This window comes from Panulirus ornatus, chromosome 56 (assembly GCF_036320965.1).
Source record: "Panulirus ornatus isolate Po-2019 chromosome 56, ASM3632096v1, whole genome shotgun sequence".
Classification (NCBI taxonomy): domain Eukaryota; kingdom Metazoa; phylum Arthropoda; class Malacostraca; order Decapoda; family Palinuridae; genus Panulirus; species Panulirus ornatus.
This window is the reverse complement of record NC_092279.1, coordinates 13,721,834-13,738,318: the sequence shown is the minus strand read 5'-3', so window position 1 is coordinate 13,738,318 and position 16,485 is coordinate 13,721,834. Positions and strand designations below refer to the sequence as shown.

General features: G+C 43.1%; 1 protein-coding gene across 1 annotated transcript in view; it reads left to right on the top strand.

Moving 5' to 3' along the window:
* Nucleotides 1-2,974, top strand: part of LOC139765794 (soluble guanylate cyclase 89Db-like) — a 53,424-nt gene extending 50,450 nt beyond the window's left edge. Inside the window, exons 16-18 of the mRNA XM_071693587.1 lie at nucleotides 184-293; nucleotides 2,134-2,223; nucleotides 2,770-2,974. Of these exons, the coding sequence (XP_071549688.1) occupies nucleotides 184-293; nucleotides 2,134-2,223; nucleotides 2,770-2,838 (269 nt within the window). The 3' untranslated portion in view covers nucleotides 2,839-2,974. The remainder of the gene's footprint in view (nucleotides 1-183; nucleotides 294-2,133; nucleotides 2,224-2,769) is intronic.
* The last annotated feature ends 13,511 nt before the right edge of the window (nucleotides 2,975-16,485 follow it).

The following is a 16,485-nucleotide window of genomic DNA, read 5'->3' as shown; positions in this document are numbered from 1 at the left end:
TGGTGGCTGACTTGTCTCTTTCCAAGTCCCCAGTTGATGGTTTGGGTGTCCTTCCCCACCACGTCCACTGCTGTTAGCAGCTGCGTCCCCCACCCCCCCATATATCTTTCGTCGTCCCCCTCTGGTGGCTCCGATGTCCTGTTAGTGTCTCGTGCTTGTGTCTCAACTGTACTCCTCCCTCAGGTATCCACGTGGGGCCCGTGGCTGCAGGGGTGGTGGGCCTCAAGCTGCCTCGCTACTGCCTCTTCGGCGATACCGTCAACACCGCCTCCAGGATGCAGACCAACAGTAAGGTGAGGCGAAGTGTTGGGTGAAAAAAAAAGAAAATGTTCATCTTATGTTCACTTCAATGTCCGGATATCTGTACCTCGATTTTCCGGAGTGCGAACCATCATCCCGACTTAAACAACCAGTCAGGAAGCAGATACCCGAATATATAGGTCAGAGTCCATAACCAGACATTATAATATGGGTCTGGCGACCCCAAGCACTTCAGATCACCACCGACACATCATCGTCAGGAACCTTCCATCGTCAAAAGAATATTAAAACCTCTGATATATTTTTGCCATGAAGAATTTCAGCAATGCACAAAATTGGATGTGTGGCTGTATATTGCTCCGGTGGAGTATGCCACCAGGACATCTTGCAAGACTGTTCGTCAGACCTCATAATGTTGCAAGCCCTCACACACTCTGAATACTCTAGCAACAGTAATGATAACAGTAAAGATGATTATAATGATAATAATGACAATGAAATGATAATAATAATGATAATAATAATAATAATAATAATAATGATAATAATAATAATAATAATAATGATAATAATAATAATAATAATAATAATAATAATAATAATAATAATAATGATAATAATAATATAATGATAATGATAATAATGATAATGATAATGATATAATGATATAAAAAAGATAAGAACAATAATGTTTTAACCACGTAACTGCTTCCACTTTAGCGCAGTAGTGTTAAAAACAAACAAAAAGATGGCCCTATTGCACATACCCAGCGTCTAATTGTCATGGATAATGCACCGTAACTAAAGGCTACATTCCCCAGGCAAGCCACACAAGATATACGGGGAGGTTTTTCTGTAGCCTAAACAATGTATGGAACGATTATCAGTCAATTATTATCAGTATAGCGCCACAGTACTCTACTTAAGCTGACCCTAAACACGCGTTATACAGACTTATTGTCATTGGCTCGGGCTAATGTCGACCTACCAAATCTTGAAGGGAGGTGGGGGTCCTTTTTTTGATTCTGGTCTTTCACATATGTATATTATGTCAGTAATCCTTTCGCAGTATGTCTCGCTTCCTATATTCTAGGTTTCTTGTTCACTCTTATGGGTGAAACAAGTTACATTCACGGGAATGTCGACTAATTCTTTTCATGAGGTAATGTAGTATTCTTATATATCATCAACTGTACCTGTTGAGTTAACCTAAGGATGGAGTACGTACAGTTTTTTATCTGGTGTTTACTGCAATGCCAGGACCTCACCGTCGTATAGGCGGGCAAGCATCCCTTTTACGCAAGAATATATTTCGACATCCATCCTTCTACCCCGTCGCCGGCGGAAATGAAAATAATGATAAACCTGCGCCATGTTCCTATTCCCTCCACAATTGTACCAAGAATTCTCGAGCGCTGGATCGCGGAACCCACGCTTCGGGTTCTGAATATCTCCTGGTACCACCATATCAGCCCATAACAGCGCATTTTCATGGGAGATGATGTACTATTGCTTATATATATATATATATATATATATATATATATATATATATATATATATATATGGTTAGTAGAAAATACAGATCACTTCTTTAGCAACATTTCCCTAATACTTTAATGAATATAGCTATTAGAGATTAAAAACAGTCATTAGTATAGATGAATTATATAGTAAGATATACCTAATATCTTATCAGATACAGGCATAGTTTTAGTTACTAGATGTATGTATGATTAATGATTAGCTCCATCATTTTCATATTCAGCTTCTGAAAAACGAATTTCCATCACAGAGAAATTCCAGTCGCTCTTAAGAGCGTGAAGATTTCTGTAGATAATACTCGATTTCAAATAACTCATCCCTTGGCAGCTAGGGCGAGTGCACATCACCGAGAAGTGCGCCCGGCAACTGGAGAAGTTCAATTTCACCACAACATTTCGAGGGAAGTTGCACATCAAGGTATGAATCTGAGGCTTTCCTATTTCTTTTCAATGAATTCTTGAAGATAAAGTCTTATGAAATCCTGGTTCGATGCTCTATCCTGCCATTCATCTATTTCAATGACATTGTGATGTTTTCCACTCTTGATTTATATGTCCGAGACTTATTTACAAATTCTGAATTAATGGAAACTATTCAGTAGCTAGGTTCAAGACAAAAGCGCTCCAATTCAGTAAATTATACACTACAGGTCTTCCAATGTTTCTCCTTTGATAATTATTAGCGAATTTTCATAAAGCCTTTGGATTTAGAGGTCACCTGGCTGAAAACTATTTGTCCATAGTTTACATATACGGTTTGAGAAAATCAAGTAATGGGTTGCATAACTGTGCTTACATGTTCCTATATGATATCCTGGTTTTGTTTACCCCTGTGTCTATATCAGTATTTACAGTTGTTCAAATGTTCTTTACTTTATTCAACCAGTATTTGCGCTTGTATATACTGTTTACGTTTCTATATAGAACTTTTCAAATGTGTTGACATCTTCGTTTGGTCTTGCAGGGCAAGGGAGAGATGAACACCTACTGGCTCAATTACCGCAAGTGCGACACACACACTACCTGGAAGTGATGTAGGGAGTACCTATGTGGCTTAACGCAAGGGGAACTGGCCACGTAGCCTATCATATATACCCTGCCACTACGGCGACGGTGTCTCGGACAGGGGAAAACTGTCGACTTAAGCCCGGCATTACGTGATGTGCCCAAGTAGCCTACAGCCTGGACAAGTCGCTCCATATCCCATCAGTAAGGGAAGTGTTCACGTAGCCTAGAAAACTGCCCACGTAGTCTACAACAAGAGGAGTTGGCCCATGTTGCCTACTACCAGAGGAAATACCCACGTAGCCTACAACGAGATGTGCAGCCCACGTAGCTTACCATCCAGAGGATGTACCCACGTAGGCTACCACAACAGGAGCTGCCCACGTAGCCCACCATCAGAAGATAAACCCACGAAGGCTACCGCGAGACGAACTGCCCACGTAGCATGCTACCATGGGAACTGCCCAAGTAGCTTACCACCCGAGGAAGTAACCACTTGGGCAACCAAGAGAAACTGCCCTTACAGCCTACCACTAGAGGAGATACCTACGTAGTCCACCACCAGAGGAGTACCCACGTAGCCTACCACCAGTGGAGCACCCACGTAGCCTACCTCAAGTGGAACTGCCCAGGTAGCCTACACCATGTGAACCGCCCACGTAACCTCCCACCTGGGGAAACTGCCCACGTACTGAAGGAAATACCCACGAAGCCTGTCATCATGGGGAGGCATGTGTTCACAGTTCCGATCTGGTGATCAAGGCTGGCTGGAGGCTGACAGACTATGTATCATAAAAAGAAATAATCAGTGTCCGTCCATTAGCTATGTAGGTTCTGTCTGCTTTCAATGTGTCTGCTGGTGATGCACCACGTAACCCCCGAGTGTGACGGGAGATGATCCGTCACCATCCCCGTGTGACGGGAGATGATCGTTACCTCCCACTTGTGACGGGAGATATCTCCCATCCAATGACAGTGCTTCAAGAACTCACACACACACACACACACACACACACACACACACACACACACACACACACACACACACACATATATATATAACCTCAGTGTATGTCCAATTCTTCCTCCTCTCTTTTTCGTTCGCCTCCAAGGGAATCTCAGAAGCCCTTTAATGATGACATATATCTTTTATTTTTCAGGCTTAAAATAGAGGCCTTACTCCTTAATCTTCCACAAGGATATCTTAGAAATCCAATCATCGTTTCAGTCCTCGTTGTATGAGGCGTCCACATCTCTATAGTTCCCGACTGAAACAGTAACGCTGTCGCAACACCCTTGTTCCCTGGCTGCTTGTTGTGTGTCTGGGCTAATTGTAGCACCACCACCTTGGGTTATCTGCCTGTGTAAATGCATCTACTTGAATACTTCGTAAAACTTGTATCAAAGCAGTGTGTGGCATGACGGTAATATATATATATATATATATATATATATATATATATATATATATATATATATATATTACAACGACACCAGGTACACATATGCACAGAATTAGCATACATAAGGTACACAATTAGAACAAATTCTCCAACTTATTCTCTCCATATCACAGGTGTATATAGCTATAGCTTTAACTGTGCCAAACCCAGCTTGAGTGTCTTCAGGCAGAGTAGAGTCTGAACAGACAGGCAAGGAAGGGTCTGTCTACCAGCCTTCTAGCTCAGCTTGTGTTGAGGACCTTACACAGGACAGACAGACATGCGCACAATTGCTGCGAGGAAGAAATACCCTTCCGTTCCTGTGATTCGTTAAAAGATGACTTAAGCAATGATGACTTGAATACTACAAGGCAGGGGATCACTGTTACACATGCCTCATCTGTTGTTATACAAGCGACCAGACACCTCTCGTCATTTAGGAGACCAGACACCTGTCGTCATTTAGGAGACCAGTCACCTGTCGTCATTTAGGAGACCAGTCACCTGTCGTCATTTAGGAGACCAGTCACCTGTCGTCATACAGAAGACCACACACCTGTCGTCATACAAGTCACCAATCAGACACGTGTCGTCATACAGGTGACCACACATCTATTATCTTGCATGTGGTCAGACACCTGTCACGTTACAGTTGGCCGCACACATCAACTCACACGACTCTGTACTGCCGTTAGTTCAACACAAACTCTCTCGAAGTCATCATTCTGTGGACAAGATGACACTCCGTTCTGCTGACCTTAACATCCTCCACCACTTGGTTAAAACCCGTCGACCAAGGGACGCAGACGCTAATTCCGGGACCAAACACTACGTCAATCATATATATAGCAGATGAAATCATATCCCAGATACTTACCCATCCACACACGGTGGCTATGCCAAAACCACCTCCCCATCATCTATTTTGAGAAGCATCAAACACGATCATACAGACTTGTTATATTCTTTTTCTTCTTACATCGGACACGAGACTATCAACGCTACCTGAGGAAGGCAGTCGACGATGGTGTCTGGCTTCGACAAGAGCTCATGCGGGAGACCCATGTCATCCGGACGCATATATTGCACCTCATCACTTTTCATGACGACGCTTTATAACGACGTGCCCTTGTCTTAAGGTCAGATGATATCTGTGAAGGCTGAAAGGTCTGAAAAAGGTTACTGTGCCTTGTACTCATCTAGGGAGGTAAGGCACTCCTGCGATGCTAGAGGTACCGCTGGCTATGCTCATCAGTTCATAGAATGTTGGGCATGATTTCAGGGTCAGGTACTACAGTAGGCTAGTAAGACGCGTTAAATCAAAACAACACTTGGGTGAGGGAAGACTGGACGAACAGTTGCCATAGCCACGCAGGTCGGCCGTGATCGGGTTGTGTCAGGGGAGAATTTAGCCCATGTTCCCAGCTGAGGTACGCCACCAACTCGCCCTACCTCACCCAACACAGTCAACATATCACTTTACCTCTGCTTCCCTTACATTCAATACACTTAACGTGATCTCTCCCCTTCAACAAACTCCTCAATTTCTTTATTGCTTTCTGGAAAAATAATGAATCTCCTCAAAAAGAGAGATCATTCATACTTGTCTTTCAAAGATTTTCCAGCGAATTAGTGTGTAAGATTATGCAGCCACCTCGGTACAGACCCGAAGGCAATATAGCTTTAAAATATCGTCCAGATGGTGTGAGCTGATTGTGTATACATGGGGGTCTTTCATTATGAAGGATGTACGTTTGTAAGGAAACTCCCGAGGGCTATAGAGATATGTAGAAGTAGCCAATAATTTCTGTACAAATGATTAATATGCATACTGCTGATTTTCATAATAGTTGCCATACAGCCCAAGAATCTAAGATAATACAATTATATTTCTAAAATATTTTCGAAAATGGGAAACAATGTGTCGTTTGGAATTAAACATAATCAACAGCTTCTCCAGCTTTTTCTCTATATACCTCAGCTAATACACCTTCTGCCATTTACCTCAGTTAATATAGCTTCCTCATATAACGGAGGTCGACTGGGATAAAATGTAGTCTTCCATGCTTTAGAATTTCTCTTCCACCTTTCCTCTCTCCCCTTGACCTTCCTATCCTATAAGGGTCAGTTGTAGAAGCACCCGCGGAGGAAAGATTCGTCTCTTCTTCAAATCTCTCTCTCTCTCTCTCTCTCTCTCTCTCTCTCTCTATTTCTTTCACCCAGGATGATCCTCGCTCACGGCAAGTTTTGCCAGTGTCATGACTGTCACAAGAACAAAAAAAAAGAGAGAGCACTCGAGCCTCTTCATATACCTCAGCTAACATAGCTCCGCCACACACCACAGCTATATCAACAAGATGGACAACGCTGAGATCCATGATATATTGTTGTTTTTTTCTTCACCTTCATCCTGGAATATTCTAGGCGACTTCGATCCAGCAGTCGCGGGAAACACCCCGGCGAGTCTTAGCCAGTGAGCCATCATGGTCATCACGCCGTCCATGGCAACCAGGGAGGCGTGCCAACGCGAGTCGAAGGTCACTGGGCAGGCAGGTGCTGACGACCCACGGCAAATGATGACTTAATGAAGTTGCCATGAACAGGATGTGGGGTGGTGGTGGTGGTCTGGTGAGGGAGGAGGGGTAATACTGGTCGATGACGGGTGGCAAGTGGGCGGCCACATAGTGTTGTGGGTGGCATGAGGGCGGCCTGTGTACACAGTATTGTTGGTGGCACGAGTGCGGCCAAACAGTACAATGGGTGGCATTAGGGCGGCCTAACCAGCTGCAATCACCTTTTCCCTAATAGACCATTACCAAGTTGCCATTAGCCCTCCCCATAACGGACCAGCTACCTATATTAGTGGCAATCTATCATCTTCCCCCTGGGACCTCAGTTATATTATATCCCACCTACAGAAACAAAACCATCTACCATTACCTTCCACCAGCTACCATTACCTTCCATCAGCTTCCATTGCCTTCCTCTGTAATGGTTCGCGTACCAACATCCCCGCTGCATAAGGCCCTTCGTCACCATTATCTGCTTTTGTCATGGAGCACCTACCATTAACCCTCTCCCAGACACACCATTAGACCAGACACCATCGTCATCCAAAGAAGGAAGTCATAACCTCACCTATTACCCCATCTATCGTCGTCTCCATCTCTTAATGGGTCGACTACCTCACTAATGGGCTTTACCACCATTATCACAATCCCTGCCCGCACGGATAACGTTGTCTCTACCCTTAATTGCTCTGCTATCGTCATTCTTCTTCCCACATACGTGGAGGTGACCACCTGGACTCCTGCGCAACAAAGAATGCAGACGAATTAATATCTTAACTCAACACAGGTCTGGACGGCCATAGGTCCCACATTCAGCTAAAGCTAAAAGAATTTCACCATCTTTTTTTATATTATTCTTTCTCTGTTTACATGCGTCAGTCAGATGGTGCGAACGCTGCATACACAGAATGTCAGGTGAAATATTCATTATATTGAGTCTCTCGTCCGAAGAAGCTGACTTGTTTTACGTTAAAGAAAATTAATTTTCAAATCCTGTAAAAACGTTTTGGATTTTAAGCGGATTCGTGGCTAAATGAGGCACGTTTATTCTCAGAGGAAATTCCTCTTGGTAAGTGAGTAGCTCTGATGACTGTCATTGAAGGTAAATATTTCATCTGTTATATTAGCTGAAGCGGCACAGGCAAATGAGGCCTTAATTAAGGCCATCTCGTTAACGCTATATACGTATATTCATATACCCTAACCTGAGCCATGTTACCCAACCCCTAGGGGTGGATGAACAGCTGGGTTGACTGTGTGGACCGACTGCTGTAACCAAGATTCGAATCTATGCGCTCGACTCTGGGCTGCCCTTGAATGCGTGACGGTCAGGAACGCTAACCAATACACCACGGAGGTCCATGATTGCAACCCTTCCTGGAAATCCTGGCTTTGTCTTCCATAATGAGAAGCTTCCGGTATATGGAAGACATACATCCAGTGTTTAGCTCCACCGTCTCCTAAAACCAGGGGAAAAAAAAACATACAAAAAACTCAGGAATGCAGATCCACAAAATTATTGTATACCATTACCCAGAAGCTGAGCGGGTACCCACAGCCCCGTCTCGGCGAGTGTGCTGTCAATAAATGATTTGCCTTCTTCTCACTACACCTTACACAAACACCTTGGGTTTGCAGCACGTATTCAACATGGGGCTCGAATCCTGGGCGCGGCGATCGTCCCACATCCAAACCCAGATCTTCATCTCCCCCCCCCCCCACTTCCCTTCCTTGGGGCTAATCGATAAATGGCCACCTGTGTGTGTGTGTGTGTGTGTGTGTGTGTGTGTGTGTGTGTGTGTGTGTACTGCAATAAAGACACGGTACATATAATGCTAAGTTACGGGGTAAAGTGAGTGTGTTCAACAATGCGCACCGTTGATAGAGTGAGCTCCGTTGAGATGGTAGAGAACGGTTGGTGGATTGTGTGTTCCTCGACAGCCATAGAGCATTTGACACCGTACCACATACGAGAAAAGTAAGGATCCTACACCTTCAAGCAGGAATAGGAAGGAGACTCCTTGGATGGATTGCTTATTATTACCTTAGCGGGAGGAAATTAAGAACGTGTATCAGAAGGCCCGTCTCGAAATGGTTTGGGGACACTAACAGCGTGCCACAAAGTTCTCTCCTGGAACCATTGCTCTTCTTGATCTATATGAACGACTCGGTGGAAGGACTGAGCTTATACGTAAAGATGTTTGCGGATGATGCTGAGGTCACGAGGGAAGTATAAAGATGATGAAGATTGCATCCGCTTACAAAGGAAACAAATGAAGTCCTAAAAATGATCTGATACACAGCTGATGAATTTTGAACCAAGAAAATGGAAGGTAATGAGAGTGGAAAAAGTGAAAGAAAACTTCCTTATGAATATCATCTTCAAGAAAACCAGGAAGGTTGCAGGAATCTGTGTCCAGATGGACCCAAGACGCTGCAGGGATGTGTATACCAGAAGACCCTGGGAGACGACATTATACACAGCCTATCACCAAAGCTCAACATTAGTAGTATTGTAGACACAATATATCAGAATCACATTCAAGTACGTGGGTAGGGATATACTCAGACAAGTAATTACAGCGTATAGGGTATAACAACAATATGATCCATAAGGCTAGTCACAAAGAACAGAAGAAAGCAAGAGCGACTAGAGGCCGTAACTTTCTCCACAATGTTTTCTGGATTTGTTTTACAAGCCCTTCTGCAGCCTATTTTCTCTCATTCAACATTATATTTTCCATGCCATCATCTACCGATCTATTGTTGTCCTCTACAGCCTACTTCTCCCTGACCGCTATAATCTTTTCTCTCTCCCACTTCTCCCTATCACACGAAGGATTTTACACTTGCGGACAAAGGTTCTGTCCACCACAATGTAACTCCAGTAGGATATAAGGGATTCGGGGATGGAAGGGGAGGGGGATGAGACGAAGGTTATGGGGAAGGGAGTAGAGGCTGAATGACGTAATGACGTGTCCATATACGAGTGATAACGTTACGATTGTGATGGTGATACAGATAAAGTTCTATAACGCTAGTCTTTTATGCAAGGTTAAGAACAAATACTGCAGCAGTAACAGCGGTAGAGTTAATACCATAACGATTCCTAGTAGACGTTAACACTATATGTACATACGTTGGGTTTTAGGTCAGGGTTATAGTTACTAACAATAACATATCCTGTGATAGTTAACACTTCTTAGTAATGATATCGGCCAGACCTCTGACATATACTGACGAATATATTTCTATGTCCTTTGTTATTGTTAACGGTTTATTCCCAACACTGCTTTAACCTTACTAATTCTCTCGTATATAAAGGAATCATATGACATAAAACTGTCAAGACAGCCATCGATTGCTGTTTATGCAGGGATTATGAGGAGGAGGTTTAGAAAACGGAATCATATTATGCGCGACATCTGTTCGTTTAAAATGGCACTTCCTTCTGCTGCTTCGCTGTTCGAAGTTCAGCCCCTTGGGTCTTTGCTCAGATGCTTCGCAGTCACATTGTGGTCCGGGACCGGGACAGAACTTCAGTCTACGAGTGCACTCAGTATACACGCTAGCAAACGCTCCCGTTGAATACAAAATTAGGAAACGACTTACCTCATCTCATCTGATTCACTTGGGCACTTTTTCTGGAGTGGTTGAACTGCTGTCGACAGCCTCATCAAATTTACTTCTTGGCCATGTATAGTCTCTCTCCCCTTCACTCGTTATTTCAAACACTTTCACAATGAATTTCGGTTCCAGGTCTTTGTTGTGTATTCTGCAATGTATGAAAACAAAACCTTGGTATAAAAAGAACAGCATTAGAACAGCAGAAAATTAGGACGGGACACAGCTGTAAATAAGTTATCACACTCACGGGTCATCCACACGCACACAAACATATATAGAGTCCATCATCACTGCTGTCTACCAATTAATTGACTCTGCTAGATTGGTCAAGGGTAGAGCTTCAGCGGAGCCAACGACCTCACAGATATAGCTCCTGTACAATCAAACGACCGGACAGAACTGTAAACGAGCAATTACAACTAGTAATATCTCCTCAGACAATCGGCCCTTCTGATAATTGTTGATTACATTTTTCTTGACCTCTCCTCGAGACACGGTTATATCAATGCTGAGGGAGTCTGAAAGCCTGATTATTGTTCGTCTACATTATACAGGCAGCTGTATAATGGCGCGTAGCGTTCTGTAAAGAGTGTGTGCCACTGAAGCAAATTCATATGAATACTGAAATCAATAACAACCCGGCAACTGGATGTAGAAATACCTCAAAAATTAAGACAATTAATGTGTTGTAAATACTATCCAGTGAGGTAAGTGCCCAGCTAACTAATGCATTTCGTATGATGACTATAAAGATTTGATCATTTAATTGATATCCTGATTAAAGAAAATTGGAAATGTCTGGGGAGTGAAGTCAGGGGTTAGTGAGAGGACAAGAGCAAGGGAAGGAGTAGCAATACTACTGAAACAGGAGTTGTGGGAGTATGTGATAGAATGTAAGAAAGTAAATTCTCGATTAATATGGGTAAAATTGAAAGTTGATGGAGAGAGGTGGGTGATTATTGGTGCATATGCACCTGGGCATGAGAAGAAAGATCATGAGAGGCAAGTGTTTTGGGAGCAGCTGAATGAGTGTGTTAGCGGTTTTGATGCACGAGACCGGGTTATAGTGATGGGTGATTTGAATGCAAAGGTGAGTAATGTGGCAGTTGAGGGAATAATTGGTATGCATGGGGTGTTCAGTGTTGTAAATGGAAATGGTGAAGAGCTTGTAGATTTATGTGCTGAAAAAGGACTGATGATTGGGAATACCTGGTTTAAAAAGCGAGATATACATAAGTATACTTATGTAAGTAGGAGAGATGGCCAGAGAGCGTTATTGGATTACGTGTTAATTGACAGGCGTGCGAAAGAGAGACTTTTGGATGTTAATGTGCTGAGAGGTGCAACTGGAGGGATGTCTGATCATTATCTTGTGGAGGCTAAGGTGAAGATTAGTATGGGTTTTCAGAAAAGAGGAGTGAATGTTGGGGTGAAGAAGGTGGTGAGAGTAAGTGAGCTTGGGAAGGGGACCTGTGTGGGGAAGTACCAGGAGAGACTGTGTACAGAATGGAAAAAGGTGGGAACAATGGAAGTAAGGGGAGTGGGGGAGGAATGGGATGTATTTAGGGAATCAGTGATGGATTGCGCAAAAGATGCTTGTGGCATGAGAAGAGTGGGAGGTGGGCTGTTTAGAAAGGGTAGTGAGTGGTGGGATGAAGAAGTAAGAGTATTAGTGAAAGAGAAGAGAGAGGCATTTGGACGATTTTTGCAGGGAAAAAATGCAATTGAGTGGGAGAAGTATAAAAGAAAGAGACAGGAGGTCAAGAGAAAGGTGCAAGAGGTGAAAAAAAGGGCAAATGAGAGTTGGGGTGAGAGACTATCAGTAAATTTTAGGGAGAATAAGAAGATGTTCTGGAAGGAGGTAAATAGGGTGCGTAAGACAAGGGAGCAAATGGGAACTTCAGTGAAGGGCGTAAATGGGGAGGTGATAACAAGTAGTGGTGATGTGAGAAGGAGATGGAATGAGTATTTTGAAGGTTTGTTGAATGTGTCTGATGACAGAGTGGCAGATATAGGGTGTTTTGGTCGAGGTGGTGTGCAAAGTGAGAGGGTTAGGGAAAATGATTTGGTAAACAGAGAAGAGGTAGTGAAAGCTTTGCGGAAGATGAAAGCCGGCAAGGCAGCAGGTTTGGATGGTATTGCAGTGGAATTTATTAAAAAGGGGGGTGACTGTATTGTTGACTGGTTGGTAAGGTTATTTAATGTATGTATGACTCATGGTGAGGTGCCTGAGGATTGGCGGAATGCGTGCATAGTGCCATTGTACAAAGGCAAAGGGGATAAGAGTGAGTGCTCAAATTACAGAGGTATAAGTTTGTTGAGTATTCCTGGTAAATTATATGGGAGGGTATTGATTGAGAGGGTGAAGGCATGTACAGAGCATCAGATTGGGGAAGAGCAGTGCGGTTTCAGAAGTGGTAGAGGATGTGTGGATCAGGTGTTTGCTTTGAAGAATGTATGTGAGAAATACTTAGAAAAGCAAATGGATTTGTATGTAGCATTTATGGATCTGGAGAAGGCATATGATAGAGTTGATAGAGATGCTCTGTGGAAGGTATTAAGAATATATGGTGTGGGAGGCAAGTTGTTAGAAGCAGTGAAAAGTTTTTATCGAGGATGTAAGGCATGTGTACGTGTAGGAAGAGAGGAAAGTGATTGGTTCTCAGTGAATGTAGGTTTGCGGCAGGGGTGTGTGATGTCTCCATGGTTGTTTAATTTGTTTATGGATGGGGTTGTTAGGGAGGTAAATGCAAGAGTCCTGGAAAGAGGGGCAAGTATGAAGTCTGTTGGGGATGAGAGAGCTTGGGAAGTGAGTCAGTTGTTGTTCGCTGATGATACAGCGCTGGTGGCTGATTCATGTGAGAAACTGCAGAAGCTGGTGACTGAGTTTGGTAAAGTGTGTGGAAGAAGAAAGTTAAGAGTAAATGTGAATAAGAGCAAGGTTATTAGGTACAGTAGGGTGGAGGGTCAAGTCAATTGGGAGGTGAGTTTGAATGGAGAAAAACTGGAGGAAGTGAAGTGTTTTAGATATCTGGGAGTGGATCTGTCAGCGGATGGAACCATGGAAGCGGAAGTGGATCATAGGGTGGGGGAGGGGGCGAAAATTTTGGGAGCTTTGAAAAATGTGTGGAAGTCGAGAACATTATCTCGGAAAGCAAAAATGGGTATGTTTGAAGGAATAGTGGTTCCAACGATGTTGTATGGTTGCGAGGCGTGGGCTATGGATAGAGTTGTGCGCAGGAGGATGGATGTGCTGGAAATGAGATGTTTGAGGACAATGTGTGGTGTGAGGTGGTTTGATCGAGTAAGTAACGTAAGGGTAAGAGAGATGTGTGGAAATAAAAAGAGCGTGGTTGAGAGAGCAGAAGAGGGTGTTTTGAAATGGTTTGGGCACATGGAGAGAATGAGTGAGGAAAGATTGACCAAGAGGATATATGTGTCGGAGGTGGAGGGAACGAGGAGAAGAGGGAGACCAAATTGGAGGTGGAAAGATGGAGTGAAAAAGATTTTGTGTGATCGGGGCCTGAACATGCAGGAGGGTGAAAGGAGAGCAAGGAATAGAGTGAATTGGAGCGATGTGGTATACAGGGGTTGACGTGCTGTCAGTGGACTGAATCAAGGCATGTGAAGCGTCTGGGGTAAACCATGGAAAGCTGTGTAGGTATGTATATTTGCGTGTGTGGACGTGTGTATGTACCTGTGTATGGGGGGGGGGGCCATTTCTTTCGTCTGTTTCCTTGCGCTACCTCGCAAGCGCGGGAGACAGCGACAAAGTATAAAAAAAAAAAAAAAAAAAAAAAAAAAAAAAAAATATATATATATATATATATATATATATATATATATATATATATATATATATACATATATATATATATATATATATATATATATATATATATATATATATATATATATATATATATATATATATATACTTCCGCATTTCTATGGAAGAGTCCTGGTGATATCCAAAACCTTTCTTAAAGACTCCTGCAGCCGACGGCTGCGCTACATCCAGTAGAAGGAAATTACAGAATCCTTTGGAGTGAAGCGCTCTTTGACGAGACTGTGCTATCAATGATACATCCCCGCCAATGGTGATTTTTCACTCACGGTATAACTTAGAGCACTGGAAATATGACTTATTCAAATGAAGGAGGGGAGGAGTTTGCAGTAGTTGGTGGGTCAAAGTTCCCACACATTTAGAGGTAAGAAAGCATGGCATTTAAAACCACGATGAGTAACCATGATATACGGGTTCATTAGACCTTTGTCACCCTAGTTACAGACACAAGCACAATTACAGGTGTGAATACGATCTAGCGTGAATAAGAGCTAGTGTGGACATGTGCTATTGTGCGTACGGTTAAGTACGTGGTCAAGCGTGATGAGAGAAGCTGGTGCGAGTTTATAACAGTCATTCCACGTTGTAAATAACAGTCACGCCGCGTAGTACGCTCACACCAAAGATATTCAAATAATAACTCATTGACTATAACTTTCGTCTAGCGCAATGCAGACGCGGCGTTGGTCAATCCTGTATACCATCAGGAGGTGGTGTGTGTGTGTGTGTGTTTCTGTGAGGGTAAAAACACTCTCTTGGTATTGTTCCGAGGGAGAATGATGATGGTGATGATGATGGCGATGCTATGGTAATGATGACGCTGGTGTTGGTGATGCCATGGTAGTGATGATCATGGTAGTGATGATGCCATGGTAGTGATGATGCCATGGTAGTGATGATGCTATGATAGTGATGATACTATGGTAGTGATGATGCCATGGTAGTGATGATGCCATGGTAGTGATGATGCTATGGTAGTGATGATGCTATGGTAGTGATGATACTATGGTAGTGATGATGCCATGGTAGTGATGATGCCATGGTAGTGATGATGCCATGTTGGTGATGATACTATGGTAGGCATGATGATGCTATTGACATGATCATGACACTTACGTTCCTTTATCATATCACAGGTATGATTTTTTTTCATTATTTACGATAATGAGATGAAGTAAGGAATAAAACATATCCAATTAACTATTACTTGCCTGATGATGAAAGTCTGAAGAGAAAATGGAAACAAATAATGATTTTATTATTTGTAATCGTATGTATGGTCTCTAAGAATCGATAGATGTTGTCGCGTTTATGTCCACACAAAAGTGATAATGGATGAAAATGTCAAGGGTAATGGAAAAATTTGAGAGTGAAGAGGAAATGGTAATTCTCCTGCTGGAGAACAGGTTGAGTCTCGTGCTATACATCAGGTGAGTCTTCAGCTGGAGAACAAGTCTCTGGCTAAAGAACTGGATAGTTAGCAGCTGGAAAACATCTGGGTCTCCTCAGGAGAACAGCTGAATGAATCTCTGGCTGAACAACAAGCGAGTCTCTTGCTAAACACCACGTGACTATGCAGCAAAAGAACAGGTGAGTCTCCTGAGGGGACAACAGGTGAGTCTCCTGAGGGAACAACTGGTGAGTCTCATAAGGGAACAACTGGTGAGTCTCCTGAAGGGACAACAGGTGAATCTCCTGAGAGGACAACAAGTGAGTCTCCTGATGGACTCCAGGTGGCTCACCATCAAAAGAGACAAATCCTCCTCCTACGAAGTCCAGTCGAACTCACAACCTGAGGAAGCAGGGTTAACTCGGCCTCTTGTAAACATGACACTAGTTGTAGCTCCTGGAACACTGGCCTGTCACCAACAAGCATTAGGCCTCTGGCTGAGGAGGTCCCTTGGGTCCTCTTATAACAACATCCATCTTACCAAGACGTCTGTGTCCTCCCCTTCAGGTATTGACCACCTCCCAGAATATCCGATGATGCCATTGTTCACTGTCTCGAGTGACATCAGTGCCACCATCTAGTGTCAATCGTCTTTGGATTAATGTGCGATATATCAACTGTCTCCAGCCGCTACAATCCTCGGCTAGTTAAACTGATATGGATTACTGCACTTCTGTTAACGCAGGAGTCTTATAGATCATTATACCTCGTTTCAACAGTGAGTACGGTAAAGTATAAT